This window comes from Scardinius erythrophthalmus, assembly GCF_964197995.2.
Source record: "Scardinius erythrophthalmus genome assembly, chromosome: 8".
In the NCBI taxonomy this organism is placed as follows: Eukaryota; Metazoa; Chordata; class Actinopteri; order Cypriniformes; family Leuciscidae; genus Scardinius; species Scardinius erythrophthalmus.
This window is the reverse complement of record NC_138228.1, coordinates 3,983,701-4,003,930: the sequence shown is the minus strand read 5'-3', so window position 1 is coordinate 4,003,930 and position 20,230 is coordinate 3,983,701. Positions and strand designations below refer to the sequence as shown.

General features: G+C 39.1%; 1 protein-coding gene across 1 annotated transcript in view; it reads right to left on the bottom strand.

The window, feature by feature from the left end:
- The window catches only part of lekr1 (Leucine-, glutamate- and lysine-rich protein 1), a gene marked incomplete at its 5' end in the record, with an annotated part of 82,170 nt that extends 67,906 nt beyond the window's left edge, over nucleotides 1-14,264 (bottom strand). The window contains 2 exons of the mRNA XM_081372707.1: nucleotides 10,639-10,728; nucleotides 13,945-14,264. Of these exons, the coding sequence (XP_081228833.1) occupies nucleotides 10,639-10,728; nucleotides 13,945-14,264 (410 nt within the window). The remainder of the gene's footprint in view (nucleotides 1-10,638; nucleotides 10,729-13,944) is intronic.
- Nucleotides 14,265-20,230: the final 5,966 nt, after the last annotated feature.

The window sequence follows — 20,230 nt, the reverse complement described above, 5'->3', positions numbered from 1 at the left end:
CAGTGTTAGGGAGAGACATGGAGACAGACAGACAGTAAAAGAGGCAGAGAAAGAGAGAGCCACACACAGTGGGAGAGAACCGTGGGAATTAATTTTTCATTACTAGGGAACAATGAAAAATGGCTATTGTCAAAGGAGAGGAGACTAGAAGACACAAAGAGAATTACATTAAAAAGGCAAAATGAGAAAGACGAGACGAGATGAGATGAGATGAGCTGAGACGAGAAAAAATAGGAAATTAAACTAAACAAGAAGATAGGAGACTAGAAGTGGAGATGAAAAGAGGTGAGGAGACGAGAAAATTGGGATGAAATAAGAGGAGGATGAGATGGTAAGAAAAAGAGATGGTATTAGAAGAGAAGGAAGAACAGGAGAGGAGATTAAATAAGATGCAAGAAAAACCAAGAGGCATGGAAGAGATGTTATGAGAAAAGATGAGAAAATAAGAGAAAATTAAAAAATATTAGATAAGAGGACAGAGACTAGAAGAGAAAAGGAGAAGAGACAGGAAAAGGAGACGAGACGAGATGAGAAAAGACGAGAAAAGGAAACGAGACGAGACATGGAGACAGACAATAAAAGAGGCAGAAAAAGAGAGAGCGACACAGTGGAAGAGAATCATGGGAATTAATTTTTTATAACAAGGGAACAATGAAAATGGCTACAATGGCTATTGTCAAAAGATGTTATGAGAAAAGATGGGAAAATAAGAAAAAATAAAAAACTGAGATAAACTAAGAAGAGGAGATGAGAAAAGAAGAGGAGATGAAACAAGAAGAGGAGATGAAATGACGAGATGAGAAAAGAGGAGATTAAACGAGAAGAGGAGAAAAGAAGAGGTGAAACAAAAAAGAGATGAAACGAGACGAGAAAAGAGGAGATGAAACGACGAGACCCGACCAGAGAGAAGAAAAGAGTCGAGAACCTCATCAATAACCCTGATAGACAGATGTGTGTCTCTCCTGGAAGCACATCTGGCTCTGTCAGTTAAACTGGACTGCAGTGCAAAGACTGACCCATTCAGATTGACCCTTCGTTCTTTCTGTCTTTGTTCCCCATTCCTTTCCTCTCTTTAGTTCTCGTTGCGCTCTCAGGGTTTGAAGTGTTTCTGGAGTGTGTCTGGACAGCACATGGCCTGTTTTTGATGTGTGTGTGTGTGTGTGTGTGTGTGTGTGTCTGGCCAGCTGCTTAAGCCTCCTTTCCCCTGCTTCCCAGCATTCCCAGCCTGACCAGTTTCAGATCCTTAACTTCATCATAACGGTCTTTATAAATCACTTCCCATAATTAACATGATCAGCATTCTGGTGCTCTTCACCTTCCTAGGGGTGATCATGGATCAAACAGTTTATACTTCCCGTGTCTTTCTGTGAACCGCTGGGGCGTAGTCTATAATCAGGATATAAACCTTTTGACCGAACAGACTGCTAGACCTCACGCTACAGAGAGCTCGCGCTACACACGCACAAGCCCCATATGTGGAGCACACTTCACTCCAGAAACTGAATATGCACACACACCAGACATGAAAAGGGGCTTTTAAAGTGATGCTAACATTACGGCTCGGGGGTTAAGGAGGAAAGACATCTAAGAATCGCACCATTTCATTTTCTCTGTGCTCTGATGACTGAGGCAGTTCAAAGATGAGCTGAAATCTACTTCATATCTTTGTGAAGTAGAGAATAAAGGAAGCGTACTTCAGCGCTCGTTTCATCGACCTTCAGGGAAAGGCTTCTTCTTCAACTACATTTTTATATTTTCTGATGAAAATATGAGTAACGATTGTCAATGCAAGCAGCCGCCGCAATGCTAGGATGTAGGGTTGCCACAATATCAGATTTTCAGTACATTGACTTTAACATTTAACATGTCTATTAACATTTTGACAAAAAAATAACACAATCAGTCAGATTTGTCTTTAACTTTGGCCCAAAATAAGAGAAAACACAAAATTAACAATGAATCACATACAAAATATGACTGTATGGAGATGTAGAGAGTGTTTGCAATCCTAAAAATAATGTTGACTGCGATTCTAACACCCTTTCTTTTTTACCGAATCCAACTTTTTTGGGTTACACTTTATTTTAAGGTGTCATTGTTACAGTGTAATTATGTATTTATGCACTGAGTAATATTAAGGAACTACATGTACTTACTATAGGGTTAGGGTAGGATTAGGATTTGGTTGAGGGTTAGTTGCATGTAATTATGCATAATTGAATGTTAATTTCTGATGAAAATATGAGTAACGATTGTCAATGCAAGCAGCCGCCACAGTGCTAGGGTGTAGGGTTGCCACAATATCAGATTTTCAGTACATTAACATGAACATTTAAAGGGGTCATGACATGAGAAACCAAATTTGCCTTGATCTTTTGGTATATAAGAGGTCTTTGTACCATTAAAACTTCCTGCAAGTTTCAGAGCTTAAGACGTCCTCCCCATTACAAACGAAGCATTTATTTAATCAAGCTCTAATTACAGCTCGTTGGGGATCCATAGTAAGAAGTGACGTCACGGTACGAAGTGACGTACCAGTCGTTTGCATATGACCGCCTCCAGCGCAAGACAACTACGCCTCGTTTCGCATCAACGCATTGGTTTTCACGCCCACAGGTGTTCAGTCGACGTGCAGCGAGTGGGTCTGTTTACAAGAAGATTGCGATGCCACGTAGATGTGCTGTTCCTGGCTGTGGACAAACAAAATGTTTGAATCCGCTGCCGAAAGATCCAGACGTCAAGGAAAAATGGATGCAGTTTATTTTTTGCGAACGTCCCAGTCACGGCAGTGTTAATTTAAGCGTGTGTTCTCTACGTTTCAAGGATGACTGTTTTGAGAATAAATCACAGTATGATGCTGGCTTTGCCAGAAAACTGCTGCTTAAAGATCAGGCCATGCCAACTATTCTGGGTCCCAACGACGCCGCAAGCTGTAAGTAATGTATTTCATCTTAAAACTACTTTTAGCCAATGACGTTAGCCAATCATAACAGTGGGCGTTAACACTGAACTCTTAAAGGGGAAACACCCCCAAAACAGACTGTTTGAATCAGAGGATGAGAAACAGGGTGGGAAAAGGTCATAAATCACTCAAATTTAAAAGTTTTTTGTCCAAAAAACTATAATAATACTATAATTGCACCTAAGGGAACATAATAAAACAAAAACAAAACCATGTCATGACCCCTTTAACATATCTAACATTTTGACAAAAAATAACACAGTCAGATTTGTCTTTAACTTTGGCCCAAAATAAGAGAAAACACAAAATTAACAATGAATCACACACAAAATATGAGTGTATGTAAAGAGTGTTTGTAATCCTAACTGTACAAACGTGAACAAAAAAAATGTTGACTGCGATTCTAACACCCTTTCTTTTTTACCGAATCCAACTTTTTTGGGTTACACTTTATTTTAAGGTGTCATTGTTACAGTGTAATTATATATTTAAGCACTGAGTAATATTAAGCAACTCCATGTACTTACTATAGGGTTAGGGTAGGATTAGGGTTTGGTTGAGGGTTAGTTGTATGTAATTATGCATAATTAAATGTTAATACTATGGTAAGTACGTGTCACATATGTAACAAGGACACTGTAAAATAAAGTGTTACCCTTTTTTCTGGTGCGGGTTGAGTGCTCCACCTGTCATGTCCACTATAAACCTCATTTTTTCCATTTTATGGTGGGTGGAAACAAGTATTAAGGTGCAATAAACCCACACACATCTTGGAGTGTCGACCAGTTACTGGTGCTGGATTACTCATAATACTATTGTGTGTGTGTAATATTACTATGATATCAATATTTCATTTTTTAATACCGTATATTGCTAGAATGTTGTGGGTGGTTGCCAGAGCATTGCTATAGAGTTAAGAGTATTTTTAGCATGTTTCTGGGTGGTTGCTTACAGGCTCAAGTCAAACTATTCCACACTGATTTCATCATTTCAAGTAAGAAGTATGCCACTCTTAATATTTAATGGAAAACTAACTTGGCTTTCTATCCTCAACAGAGGCTCGAACCCGAATCTCAGCTCAAGCTCCGAGCTCAACCCCCCTATAACACTTGTAATGATGATTGACAGGACTGAATTATTGGGCTCCTCCTCCCAAACCTACTGTATGTTTGGAACTTCATTTAGGTCCTTGTGTTAATGTAAGTTTCACCCATTTAATCATTCACCGGGTGAAAACCTTAAAGGGATAGTTTTCCCAAAAACTAAAATTCTGTCATCAGTCAACCTCTATGGCTTTCTTTTATCAGTGGAATGATTTGAAAGTTGAGTACTGTGTTTAAAATGTTTGACTGGCGCACAACACATTAGAGGGTTAGTTCACCCAAAAATGAAAATTCTGTCAGTAATTACTCTCCCTCATGTTGTTCCAACCCCGTAAGACTTTCGTTCATCTTCAGAACACAAATTAAGATATTTTTGATTAAATCTGAGAGCTGGATCACTCCTTCATAGGCTTAATTTAATCTGCCATCGTTAAAATAGTTCAAGTGACTACAGTGTCTCAACCTTAAAATTATCAAGTTTATTGTGCGCAAAAAACAACAAAAATAACAACTTCATTCAACTTTTCATTTTCTTCTGTTTTAAACATTGTCTTTACTAACTTTCTGGGCCGGCAAGTTTCGATCCCATAGCAGCCTATGGAGGAGTGATCCAGCTCTCAGATTTAATCAAAAATATCTTAATTTGTGTTCCGAAGATGAACGAAAGTCTTACGGGGTTGGAACAACATGAGGGAGAGTAATTACTGACAGAATTTTCATTTTTGAGTGAACTAACTAGGGCTGTCACTTTGCGATTGCACAATCGATCAGACCAACCAACGCAAGTTTCGAAAACGAAAATAGGAAATCGATTTTAACAGCCTTCTCTCGGAGCTCGTCCAGCTCGTCACAATACGCCCGTAGCGAACGCGCGTCACACAGCAACTGCAGGCTCTGACAAACACGCATAACAGCAAATTATACCTCTGCATAATGTGTCTCTTTTTACTCCAAAAATGTGAATTCTCCCAGTATTCAGACAGTCTCATGCATAAAGATACAGATTTGGGCTACGGTCTACAATCGCCTTCGTAGGCGAAATTTGTTTGACATTTCTAATCATAAACACAGCCATGCTGAAGACTGCAGTAATGTTGTTCATTGATGTTATGGCAGTCCATTCTGCTTATTGTTTTCCGAGAATGTTGCACTCCTGTTTGTCATTGTGCACGAAACTTCATGCCAATAAATCATCAGGAATATTTGCTGACTTGTGCCAAGCGCCCCCTCTTTACGTTCGTCCTAATGCCTGTTAGTTGTCCTTGGATTTGCCCATATTTGGCGTTTAAAATGGAAACGTCTTTAGACATGGAAAATGAACATTCAATGAACACTTATGTCTCAAAAATCGAACAGAATTTTTTCATAAAAGTGACAGCCCTAGAACAAACCCTTTAATGCTGCACTTCATAAAGTTCTCCATAGCCTGGACAGGCAAGAAATACAGAGAATGAGAGAACGAGAGAACCGCTTTAACCATCATGAAACATTACTAGCCCTATCAGCACGGGAACAGAGAATAGAACATTTTGTTTTTCCAGGGATACATTTTGACAGAGTGCAATGTAAGACCACACAAGAGCACTTTGATTATTTCTTCACGCTTTGAGAAATGTGAAAGGCATCTTGAGAAAATCAATATATAGGCTACCACATCGCCACACACTCCTATATAATAGGTCATGACATATCTATGGCTTTCTTTCTTCAATGGGAAAAGAAGATACTTTGAAAAAATTTTAACTGTTTTTGAGCATACAATAAAGATCAATAGAGTCAGAAACATCATTGGACCCCATTTACTTTCACTGTATGGACAAAAAAAATACTGAGTAAGCAATAACATAATTTCCATGTCCATATTAAAAAAATAGCAAACTCATTAACTCTTCTCAATGAGTCACATGATTTTGAAGTATCATTCATGTCTGTAGTACAAATTGTTATTGCAGTGCATTAGGTCTTTTCACATGACTAGTGGCTTCAACACACTGTTCAACGCAAGGGTCACACTCTGCTTTGACATCGATGTGGAAATATGTTAGATAACATCTCAAAGGGAAGATTTTACAATGTTTCTAGGTAGCAGCGAAGTGTGAAGTATGCACAGTAAACAGTGAAAACATGTACTGGAGCTTAAAAGCCTGGCAATTGCAGTGCAAAAAGATCAAATGGAGCCATCAATTATAGTTTACCATCTCAGGATGAGTACTTGGTGAACTGCCATCTCGGGACGGTCTTGAAAACTATAAAATAAATCAAAAAAGGAATAATAGGACATTGAGAGGCATTCGAGAGCTCTTTATAGAGTTAGACGTTTTTAAAAATTTCTTGTTGCTCTAAAAAAAGACTAATTATTTGTGGAAAATCTCAAATTTAGAAGCAAAGTTAAACTTGTCTTTGAGAAGACAGACTGTACATATCATGTGCAAATTGTTTAGCAATTACTGGCTGATAAAATGTCATTGGCAAATGGGGTCAAAATGAATGATTTGAAAGTTCCTCCGATGTTTGACTGGCACGTAATACATCAAGTGTTAAAGTCCCCCCTGTGGTGAAAATCAAGCTTTTCATGTTGTTTAAATTTCTATGTGTTGTTTTTAATATGCTTTAAGACAAACTATGCACAAATTCATGTCAACTCCAATGCTAAGAATTTTCTCCTTAAAACTGCAGTGAACCAAAAACACGGTTTGAAATCGCTGGTGTTTCTGATGTCACAAACTACCTTGTAACCAATCAGATCAACGCGTGATCGTCAACGAGTGGATCTCTGAGCTGAGTGAGTGAGTGGAGGCGGGGCTCATTTGCATATTCATAGAACAGCATATACTAAATGAGGCAAGGGTGTAGAGTTACATCTGAGCTATTTTAAGGCATGAATAATTTATTTTTCAAGGAAAAACATTGGTGATCAGTTTTAAGGGATAAAATGATTAACTACAGGGGGACTTTAAGACTGCACTCCATAGAGTCCTGCACAACCGGGACAGGACAAAAAACAGCAAGAGAAACACTTTAACTATCTTAAAACATTACAATCCCTAAAAGCACAGGAACACAGAATAGAACATTTTGTTTATCCAGGGATACATTTTGATGGAGTGCAATGTAAGACCGCAGAAATCAAATGTAATATTAACACCCACTATATATCATTTTCTTTACTGTGAGTTTCGAAATGTCCCATTCAAACAAAAACTTACAGTACCATCAATATGAACATGCAACGGTAGTCGAGCCCGTATTCTCTAACCAGTAACCATCCCAGTGACCCAAGTAATATCAAAGATGGTAGCATCCATTAAATTTAAAAGTGTAATTTTATTTAATTTTTTTAATTACTTTTGAGTTTTGATGACATGAGTCCAATCGAGCCACTAGATCATCCGTCAAATCTTCATTAAAGGGTTAGTTCACCAAAAAATGTAAATTCTGTCATCATTTTATCACCCTCATGTTGTTCCAAACCCGTAAGACCTTCATTCATCTTCTGAACACAAATTAAGATCTTTTTAATGAAATCTGAGAGCTTTCTGTCCCTCCATAGACAGCAATATCATTGCAACTTTCAAGGCCCAGAAAGGTAGTCAAGACATCGTTAAAATAGTCCATGTGATGACAGTGGTTCAAATGTAATGCTATGAAGCGACGAGAATACCTTTTGTGCGCAACTACCACCGTAGTCACATGGACTATTTTAACGATGTCTTTAATACCTTTCTGGGCCTTGAAAAAAGTCCTGAAAATTTACGGGTGTGTTTGGTTATAGAATGCGGTTGTCACTCCCATAAATAACTGAACTGTGTGTGAACTTAACCGTCTTAAGGGCTCAAATACAGGACTGACAACTGTATTCTGCTGCTGTGTTACTTTAAACATTGCACCTTTAATTTGACCTTATGTTTATTTTCAGTATTGTCTTTTCTGTATTATCTTATGTATGCTGACGATCTGGAGATAATTTTTTCTCCAAGTAGTGCTGGCTTTCCACAGCTGCTAAATGTCTGCTCTGATTATGGGATTAAATATGATGTGCAATATAATGCAAAGAAGAGTGTTGCCATGATATGTAGAACAAAAGGGGATAAGGACCTTAATTTTACAGATTTTTATTTGTCAGGGCAAGTACTAAATGTATGCACTAAAACAACATTTTTGGGGCATTTCATTAATGATGAAATGTGTGATGATGACGCAGCGCTGAATGTTATACCCCCAAGGTAATATGTTGGTGATTTTTTTTTTTTAAATGTGTTCAGATCAGGTTAAGATAAACCTTTTTAAAGAAAACTTTTATGGCTTTAATGAGAAATTTGATGTATAAATGTAATTGTCGGCTGGATAATTCACAGAATGCTATTATTATGCTGTTGTCAAGCCCTAGGCAAAGTGTGGTGGGATACCAGTAATCTATGAGAAGGTATTGGCATAATTGTCTATTTTAAATGTTTTGTATTGTATCTGTAGGTTGTTGTATGTTTTCTCTCTAATGGACCTTGAGTCTGGAAATAAAGTTGAATTGAATTGAATTGTAAAAGTTTTGGCAGCATATTAAAAACTGATAACTACGACTTTTTGACAGATTTCTAAAAAATCTGCCCAGGTGTCAGACATCAGCTGAAATAATCCAATTCAAAATGGGACAACGAGAGCAAACTCAGAGCAAATTAGAAAAAGGTTTTTCAAGTAACTCCAGGCACACTAACCACAGATAAAAGTTTGCCACACACTCCTTTACTCGCTTACATTCCCCAACACACACCTCTCATAGACAAGCACTTTGCAGCATGACGCCATCATGGCATTTGTGTGTGCCGCCCACATAGACGGTTGAAGAAGAGAAACGCCTGTCAGAGAGCTCACGACTGCATTATCACCTGCCAGTCAACCGAGACTCAGTCGTTCATGACAGCTTCACTTCACAGCACCTGATTTATTAACTGTTCACATTTCAAACAGCAGATATCTGCAGGAACAAGCCTCGAACAAACTAAAAATACACACACTCCTGGGCAAACTTGTCTTAACCACAACTTATTAGTCAGGAAATTAGCCATATTAAAGCGAATTCACAACTTTAAAAAGCCATTGGTGTCTCAGAAAAACATCAAAGACTGAATGAATGGGACAGAATATGGGAAGTTGTGTGATGAGTGATGAATCATGAAACACGAGTTGCATGGGGTAATGCTGAGAAATATAATAATAAATAACACTTATTTAAATCTTTCAGTTCAACATAATCACCTATGGATAAAAAATTGCCTTTAATTTGCACTAGAAATGTTTTATTTTTAGTGACTTTCAGGAGGGTATACTCATTTTTGCAAAACAAAATTGTATTACTTTGACAAGAATTTTTTTTCCTGAATACAGTTTTTTTCCAATTGCTAACACACAATTTTGCAAACTAGGCTGGTTTTATTAAAATACTTAACACAATTCACAAAACCACACACCCAAACTGCAAAATACCTCATATATCCTGCTAAATGAAGCACTGCAACCAAAACTACATATAGCATAATCAAAATCAAACTTTTGCACAAAATGGCACACACTTCATTCATATTAGCAGATTTTTGTCTAACCAACTACACACTGTTGGGCATCATGAAAAGCACTCTCATCTTTAGTATGCTTTGCCATAATACTAAAATAGTTCAAATTGTAGAAAATTCATCAGATTGTTTACATGCACAGAAATATTTGCACATACACACACATGCTGTTGATATATATATATTTTCTTTTCACCAAACAAGTCAGTGCAACATATGCACAGCAGATATATGTACATCAGACTGAACAAGAATATGCTCACAAAAAAAACAGTAAACTGAATAAGATTGAAGTGTTAACAACGAAGCATTGAGGTGTTTGTTCAGGTGACACATGTATCGGCCAATCAGCTCATGTAGTGTCATTTTGAATGGCAGTGTTTTGAAATGGCAAACATGTGACGTTATGTCAGATGGTTGTGTCTTATGCAGAGAACCGCGTTCAGTGTGTTTAAAAAGTGCCATTTTGAATTGCAAAATGTGTGTAAAACTTGAGAAGAGGTTTTGCTCTCTGTGTGTCAGTTTAAATAATTGTGCAGTTATTGTGCAAATCATTTTAGTGTGTTAGCAATTGGAAAAAACTGTAAAATTGACATGCTTCTTTGGTGATTGATCAAGCAAACTTGCTGGAACATTATATCTTTAAGGAACCCTAATAAGTCTTTACGTAAGCATTGTGACTAAGTGGTCAAGCATGTCTTTTTTTCTTTTTCTTTTAAATAATACCAGTATTCAGCTACACAGAAATCTATTCTGCTCAAATCAATGTACGCTTGTTCTCTTTTTAGTTCTCCTTCCCTTTTCACTTTGTATTTTTTCTCACACTTACAAACCTACAAACACCCACAAGTGTACTCATACACGCACACAGTTGTTTCCCATCTGCATCTCTTCCTGTCGTGCCGTGGCTGAAGTGGCTACTGCAAACACTCCTCACACACTCGCATGACTCAATCAGCCGCTCTCGTTCCTTTGTCTCTCTTACGCCATTGTTCCCTCGTTTCCTTACCTGAGGTGCAGGCGGCGAGAGCGCTCGTTTTCCAGCTCTTTCTCCGTCTCACGCGTGACCACGCACAGCTGCAGGTCAAGGGCCCTCGTGCTGGAAACCACACAGAGAGAGACAATAATTATAACGTTGAGTTTTTTTGTTTTTTTATATATGGAACAATATTGCTTGTGTGGAAACATTTCACTTGTTGATTTTCCAAAATATAAAAAGCCTTTCTTTTTCCCTCAATAAAAGTTCAATGGCAGGAGAGCGGCCCAGCCACAGAGCAGGAGGGTTGCGTTACGCATTGTGTGTGTGGAGTGTGTGCGACTAAATGAAACACAGACGTCTGTAGGGCATATATATACTGTATATATATAGGCTGCAGAGTATTATGGGCTTTTGTGGTTCTCACACAGACATGGTGGCTATAGCAAAGGGAGATCACGAACGGGGGATTATCAAACCTGATATATAAGTGTGATATCACTGGGAGTGTCATTGTGTTTGCGTGTGCCTAAGAGCGTGAGCAAGTGTGTGTGAGCGCTATTGTTTGTGTTTGTGCTGGTAAAAGACTATGAATAAATTTAGACCCTCAGAAGATTCCCAGCTGCAGATTCTTGGGTTCTTGTGGCGAAGTCATGTATTTCATCCACACCATCTGTTTGTGTGTGTGAGAAATCAGAATGCATGCAGATCTAAAAAACGTCAATGGATTAGTTTCCCCTTCTATCAGTAGCTGAACTCAGAAAGGCCTAGTGTTTGTGCACACGCGTTGGATATGTTGCGTTTCAGACAGCTTCTGGTGTGCAGCAGCTGTTGGATAGCTTTTTGAAAAACTCATTTCAGTTAACAGCCCTCTACAGCAATGGAAAATAGTTAAGAAACTAGTTTGCTTTAGAGAAATAAATTTTTCTTATTATTATTAAATTGATATGCCCTTCAAACTTCTCTGGTTTTAAATGGATTTATCAGTGCTGTTCTTGAAAGCATAACACATCCTGACTGTTGAACTGTAGTTGATCTCCACGAACATATTAAGCAACACAACTGTTTTCAAAATTGATAATAAACGATAACACTTTATTTTACATTGTCTCTGTTGCATATCGTCACCTTCCCAAGTCATTTTTTCAGGTTTCTCAGAAAACACCAAAAACTGAACCTAACTTCAGAGGTTAAGTAGATTTTCGTTCTTCTTGATGCAGCTGCCATCTTGAAAAACTTGTAAAATTGTCACACTCTTGAAATAGGCCATTATACTACAGGGGTTGAATTGCATGATCTGTTCAACTGAGGATGTGGGCGATTTTACCAGAGGTGGCCAGCATCATGAGGAGATGACTAATGCACAAAAAAAAACCTGTCAAAAAATGACTTATTAATTTAATTATTTTAGGAAGGTGACGATATGCAACATGTACTTACCATAGTAATAACAGTAAATTATGCAAAATTGCATGCAACTAACCCTAAACCAAACCCTAATCCTACCCAAAACATATAAAAAGTACATGTTGTTAATTAGTATTAGTATTTAAATGTATAATTACACTGTAACAACGACACCTTAAAATAAAGTGTAACCTAATAAACATATTAGAATGATTTCTGAAGGATCATGTGACACTGAAGACTGGAGTAACTAATGGCTGCTGAAAATTCAGCTTTGCCATCATTAAATGTTTGCCAAATTACATATAAGAAAGCATTAAAATAGAAAACATTTATTTAGAATTGTGATATTTCACAATATTATAGCTTTTACTGTATGCTAGATCAAATAAATGCAACCTTGTTGAGCATGAGTGACATAGTGAGGATTAAAAATCTGAATGAAATGTAGTATGTTTCTTTATATTATCACATAAACACACACACATATATCTAACATCAAGAATGGGTTATGAACCCGTTAAAGACATAAAAGATCGTTTAATCTCAATAGCAATAAAGTGAAGGAAAATGACAGGATTACAGGATACCATAAAGGGCTGATAATAATAGAAGGGAATTCACTCACACGCACACACACACACACACACACATACACACACACACACAAATCAAACAAACAAGCAAGGTTTTATGAAAACTCCAATTAGTTGGGGGCCTTAAGCACATTTTCGCGCAAATTCATCTAAAAGCGCCAAATTTGGCACAGATGTAGCTCAGGTCATACCGAAATGATTTAGCTAGGGCGCCGGAGCCAGCGACCCTCGGGGCCAAGATGGCGGCCAAATCCAATATGGCCGCCGCCCGAAAAGGGTTCCGGCTTTAACTTTTGAACCACATGAGATACAAATACAAACTTGATATGTTTTTCAGCTTAATTGATCATGAGAAACACATAGGAATGTTTATATTTATGACCCAGTATATCTGGACCCCTCGATCCTCCAATTCCAATATGGCCGCTGTCCAAAAAAGCAGTTTGGGCTGTAGTATGGGGCCTTACACACCATTGTCGCGCAAATGCATCTACAAGCACCAAATTTGGCACAGATGTAGCTGAGGGGATACTGAAATGATTTAGCCAGGGCGCCCGAGCCAATGGTCCCTGAGACCAAGATGGCGGCCAAATCCAATATGGCCGCCGCCTGAAAGGGTTTTGGCTATAGCTTTTGAGCCAGATGAGATACAAATACAAACTTGATGTCTGTTTTACCTTTTTTGACCATGGGAAACCCATAGGAATACTTACATTTATGATTGGGTATATCAGGACCCCCAAATTCCCTAAATTCAATATGGCCGATGTCCGAAAAATGGTTTTGGCTACAAATTTTGAACCAAATGCGCTACAAATGAGGATGTGGTGTCTATTTTATGTTTATTGACCACAGGAAGTCCATTGGCATATTTATATTTATGCTTGTGTAAGTCTGGAACCTGTATTCTTTTCAAGGCTGTGGTTGAAAATCTTTTTTTTTTTACCACAACTTTGAAGGTTATTCTCAATTTTGATTCATTTCCTTATAAAAGTGAAATGGTTTTCAGTGTACCACAGGTGAATACATTTCAAAGTGTAATCATATAAGAAAGAATAAAACACAATTATTATTGCAAGGCAATATTTCTATTATGTTAAATTATTAAAATAATAATATAGTAAATTTTTCCAAAACTCTTAAAGGTTTGCTAAGCATAACAAAAAAACAGCAATAACATAAACAACAGTGAATTCTCATGGTCTCTCACATGAATTATCATTATCACTCACAATCACTGGATCTCTCATTGTCTTCACCATCATTGTTTGTACAAGAACCCTCACATGCACATATAGAAGTGCAACGAACTCCGGCTTTACAGCACTTACAGTGCCCTCTACATGCTGTCTTGCAGCCACAGTGAAGGAGAATGGTGCAGGCTTTACTGGCGTCTCCGAGATTAGTCCAGTAAGGTTCCCAAGTCTTTCTCGTAGAGTCCCGAAACCATCCCCATGCATTAAACTCTGGGATATCTTGCTGGACAGCGGTTGCCTGATTCCAGTAGAAGCTGGCCTGCAGCAGTGCTCTTTTGATGTGCTGAATCAATGCAGCTTGGGTGGGTGGCAGGTTCTCGAGAGACTGATGTCTAGCTTCATCTACACGGCTTGAAACACAGGTCTTGCTGTACATGATGAGCTCATGTGACAGATTCATAGCTCATGGTCCAAATGGTCCGGCCAACTACTTAAAAAAACATTCCATGACTACGTTAACACCAATATTGCTGGGTTTGTGAGGTCACACATGAGCTATGAATCTGTCACGTGACTGGATATTGTGTTTGACACATATCCAGAGGAGAACCTCAAAACACAAACTCACCAACGCAGAGGAACCGGATCAAGAACTAAAGGAGATAGGAGAACTCCAATTCCAAAATGTAACTGGATATATCTATTATATACAGTATATACTGGATATATTGTTATATATTTAACTATTTGGATATATCAGTGAAGAGATAACCAAGCATGGCATGTCAGGTAAACTCCTCCTTTCCACCAAGAAAGATGCTGTACTCTCCAACAGACCAGGGTATGACATGTCTGCCCTTCAGCCTTGTAATCATCCAGAAGCACTAGAATAATCCTGCATCTTGCACATGCTGGGGCCAATGGCCATAAAAAGGCATTTGTCCAGACTGTCGACAGCGATGTTGTCATCCTTGCCATCCGCTTCTTCAACACACTCGGCCTCACAGAGCTCTGGATCGGCTTTGCAGGTGGAAAAAACTATAGGGACATTCCTGCTCATGAAATCAGCAAGAATAGAATAGAATAGAATGAGGCATTTATATAGCGCTTTCATATGTACTACTGTACACCCAAAGCGCTTTACAATCATATCAGGGGTCTCTCCTCAACCACCACCAGTGTGCAGCATCCACTTGGATGATGCGACGGCAGCCACAGAACAACGGCGCCAGTGCGCTCACCACACACCAGCTATAGGTGGAGAGAGGAGAGAGAGTGATAGAGCCAATTCAATGTAAGGGGATTATTAGGAGGCCATGATTGGTAAGGGCCAATGTGTGGAATGTGGCCAGGACACCAGGGTTACACCCCTACTCTTTATGAGAAATGCCATGGGATTTTTAATGACCACAGAGAGTCAGGACCTCGGTTTTACTTCTCATCCGAAGGACGGCAAGGATCTTGGTCCCCAGAAGTCACTAGCCTTACCACTCTTCCACGCTTTAACAGGCTGTGACACAACCTCACCCTTTCTGTGCCATGGGAAAAAGAGTGCATGGGCAGCTTGGGAGGCAACACCAGATCTCACAGAATCTCTGGTTACCCTCACCTTGGAGCCTGAACAGATCAACAATGACGTCCATGTCCAAAGACTGGAGCGTATGGTCATCATCATGTACAGCAAGAGCTGTGGTTCCAGCCGTGTTAATGAAGCTAGACATCACCTTTTCTCGAATGGTACCAAGTCTTTCGAGAACCTGCCACCCACCCAAGCTGCATTGATTCAGCACATCAAAAGAGCACTGCTGCAGGCCAGCTTCTACTGGAATCAGGCAACCGCTGTCCAGCAAGATATCCCAGAGTTCAATGCATGGGGATGGTTTCGGGACTCTACGAGCAAGACTTGGGAACCTTACTGGACTAATCTCGGAGACGCCAGTAAAGCCTGCACCATTCTCCTCCACTGTGGCTGCAAGACAGCATGTAGAGGGCACTGTAAGTGCTGTAAAGCCGTAGTTCGTTGCACTTCTATATGTGCATGTGAGGGTGCTTGTACAAACAATGATGGTGAAGACAATGAGAGATCCAGTGATTGTGAGTGATAATGATAATTCACTGTTGTTTTTTATTTTATTGCTGTTTTTTTGTTATGCTAAGCAAACCTTTAAGAGTTTTGGAAAAATTGACTATATTATTATTTTAACAATTTGATATAATATAAATATTGCCTTGCAATAATACTTGTGTCTTATTCTTTCTTATATGATTACACTTTGAAATGTATTCACCTGTGGTAAACTGAAAACCATTTCACTTTTATAAGGAAATGAATCAACATTGAGAATAACCTTCAAAGTTGTGGTAAAAAAAAAGGATTTTCAACCACAGTCTTGAAAAGAATACAGGTTCCAGACTTACACAAGCATAAATATAAATATGCCAATGGACTTCCTGTGGTCAATAAACATAAAATAGACACCACATCCTCATTTGTAGCGCATTTGGTTCAAAATTTGTAGCCAAAACCGTTTTTCGGACAGCAGCCATATTGAATTTAGGGTTATTGGGGGGTCCTGATATACCCAATCATAAATGTAAGTATTCCTATGGGTTTCCCATGGTCAAAGAAGGTAAAATAGACATCAAGTTTGTATTTGTATCTCATCTGGCTCAAAAGCTATAGCCGAAACCCTTTTAGGCGGCGGCCATATTGGATTTGGCCGCCATCTTGATCTCAGGGACCATTGGCTCGGGCGCCCTGGCTAAATCATTTCAGTATCCCCTCAGCTACATCTGTGCCAAATTTGGTGCTTGTAGATGCATTTGCGCGAACAATGGTGTGTAAGGCCCCATACTACAGCCCAAACTGCTTTTTTGGACAGCGGCCATATTGGAATTGGAGGATCAAGGGGTCCAGATATACTGGGTCATAAATATAAACATTCCTATGTGTTTCTCATGATCAATTAAGCTGAAAAACATATCAAGTTTGTATTTGTAACTCATGTGGTTCAAAAGTTAAAGCCGGAACCCTTTTCGGGCGGCGGCCATATTGGATTTGGCCGCCATCTTGGCCCCGAGGGTCGCTGGCTCCGGCGCCCTAGCTAAATCATTTCGGTATGACCTGAGCTACATCTGTGCCAAATTTGGCGCTTTTAGATGAATTTGCGCGAAATTACCCATTTATGTGCTTAAGGCCCCCAACTAAATAAAATACCTAAAAACAGACACACACTCTATTAAAGTTCTCCTAATGGAAATACTCTATTATTATGGATAATGTTAAATTGCCAGATCAATTTAATTTTATTATTTTTATATTATTACAGTGTGTGTATGGGAATTGAAAGTGCATAAGTGGCAAAAACTGCTTCCAGATTAACATTCTCAGCCTGACATATCTGATATACGATCTCTGCTCATACTGTGAAATAAGGACTTCAAAAACCCCACAAAGGAAATGAAAGACGAGGTTATTTCGACTCTTCATTTTTCCCTTAACAAATCATTCTCAAGAGTGAGAATGCACTGTTCTCACTTCTGCTGTCAGACGATCCAGCCATGCTCAAATATATAGCGTAGCCACAGATGGCTTCAGAATGCACTGTACCCAGAACTGTCTGTAAAATTACACACGCTACAGTCTTGTAAGGACATGAGAGACCTGTTCCAGAATCTTCATCACTTATTTAAGGGCATTGAGAGAGAGCAACACGAAACATTATATTCATCTCCAGATGTCTCTGTTATTTGCGTTTTACATTCCCACCATCCACACAGGTAAATAATGGGGCTTATGGGTATTTAGAAAGCTTGCAGAGATGAGCAGCTTACAGACTGTTTCACAAATCCATACATTAAGCTTTAGTGCAGATTGATGTCAGCATTGTCAAGAGGTCCTGCTGCATCATGGGTAAATGTATGCGGGTCCTGTTGTTTCAAAGCGAGGCTTAATGAGACACAGGTCAGTAGTGCACAATATCTGGTTCATTACCTCACACTACTCAATCAGAATTAGAGCACAGTGTCAGCTGCCTACAGTGTGTGTGTGTGTACCAAGAGTCGTGATAATGGGCTGCAAATCTCAGACTAAAGACAACTCTGCTGTTCTCTCGTCTACGGGACGGTGTGTGTGTGTGTGTGTGTGTGTGTGTGTGTGTGTGTGTGTGTGTGTGTGTGTGTGTGTACCAAGAGTCGTGATGATGGGCTGCAAATCTCAGACTAAAGACGACTCTGCTGTTCTCTCGTCTATGGGACGGTGTGTGTGTGTGTGTGTGTGTGTGTGTGTGTGTGTGTGTGTGAGTGTGTGTGTGTGCGTGTGTGTGTACCAAGAGTCGTGATGATGGGCTGCAAATCTCAGACTAAAGACGACTCTGCTGTTCTCTCGTCTATGGGACGGTGTGTGTGTGTGTGTGTGTGTGTGTGTGTGTGTGTGTGTGTGTGTGTGTGTGCGTGTGTGCGTGTAGGAGGCTGAAAGAATCGTGATAACAGATAGCAACTGGCAGTGCGTGAGCGTGCCGGTGAACCGACCTGCTCTTTCTATTAATGTGTGATTCACTGGGAGGCTGAGTGCACGTGTGCTTCCGCACATTTATCAGTGTGCATGCAATGGTGAATCACCATGATAATGATTTTATGCTACTTATAGACATTTGTGTCACTGGCTTCGTTCCAATGCCAAGCGAGCTGCGTGCTGTCTACTGCCTACATCCGCAGCTGCCGTCTAAGCTGAAATGGAAACTCATAAGTGAGGGATTTTGAACACTCTTCATAGGCATAAGCTCCTCATATGAAGCACACAGACGAATCAACAATTTTTCAGTAGAGTTGATGTTACCATATTGCTAAGCTAACAACATAAAAATGCATAACTTACAAATACATTTTTAAAATTATAAGAGATTTTAATTAACTCTTTCCCCACCAGCCTTTTTGAAAAAGCCACCGCCAGCATTTTTGATCATTTTCTCAGAAGTTTCATGGCCCACAGAATATTTTGTTGTATGAATATCTGAACATGCAATACAGAAAGAACAGATCCTCTGCTTTAAAAAAAACAACAACATTTTATTCAAGCTTCATGCTTTCTTATTTTATCAATAGGTAAGTTTCATTAAAAAAAGCTACATTTTGAACAAAAAGCTGAGAAAATCATGTTTTTGTCAAAGACTACGTCTGGAACGATGATCAAAACACAGATGGAGTCGATCGAGTCCATCAACACACTCAAAGCTTCACAGTCCTGCAGCTCGTCCTGGCTCGACATTTCACTCAGTAACATTCGGCAGTTTTGATTTATATGCTGTTTAATGTTAGTGATCTTGTTATTTTACATGTGCATCTGCTTGCTATCACTTGTTTCTGCTTCTTCTTCGCATGTGTTTTGATCTGGAGATTCTCTACTCTTTCAGTAGATGTGTAACAGCGCCCCCTACCGTATGACAGTGAAAACACAGAAAGTCGGAAAACTTCGTCAATGGCGGGAAACCATTAAACCATTTCTATCATTAAATTTACATTTTTGCCATCTTTGAATGCATAAAAGAATTCCCTTCCCTTGACCCTTACAAAATGGAAGTTAATTCAACTGTGCTATTAGTATACGTCTTTAAACTAAAAATGTGAAAGTCTCATATAATTTCAATCAACTTTTTATGTACTTCTCAGGACTAAACTAGAAATTACATTAAGTATATTTGACTTATATTGACAGAAAAGTCTATGTATATTTGGCCTATACTTGTCCTCAATCTTTTGATGGAGATACTTAGTAGGCGTCACATATATGTTCTGTTTTGGCTTAGTTTCTTTGTGTTTTAGTTCTGTTCCTGTTTGCCCTATAATTTGCCCCAGTTTCCAAGTGTGTTTGATTAATGATTGTGTTCACCTGTTATTCGTTAATTACCTCATTTAGTCTGTGTATATAGGCTATACTCCCTGTTTTGTCTTCGTCCGGTCACATCTTTGTTAAGTGAATGTGTTACCCAGTGTTTTTGCCCTGTATCCTTTGGATTATTGAATTAAAAAACAATTTCCTTGCATTCTTCATCTTCGTGCGCTTTCAAGTCTATTCTGCCAACACACATCCAACCATCTCTTGCCAGTCATTGTGATCAACAGAAGCAACATCATACCATCTAACACCAAATAAATTATGCAACGATAGTACAATACAGCATCATGCCAACAGAATGTGCCGTTTCCGCTTCTTTCGGCATGCCGGAAGACCCAGTGAGCGCTTGAACGTGAGGTTTTGATCAGCAGTGTGAAGCTGGGGAGCATTAGAGTAATGAACACAGATCAGAGACGTGACTCATGGTCACATTCCCGATCAGTCGAGAAGTTCAAAGAGCTGCAGTCTAAATCACTGTCTTACTGAAAGAACCAGGCTACTGAGAAGCAGCTATGTGGACTATGCACGCTCAA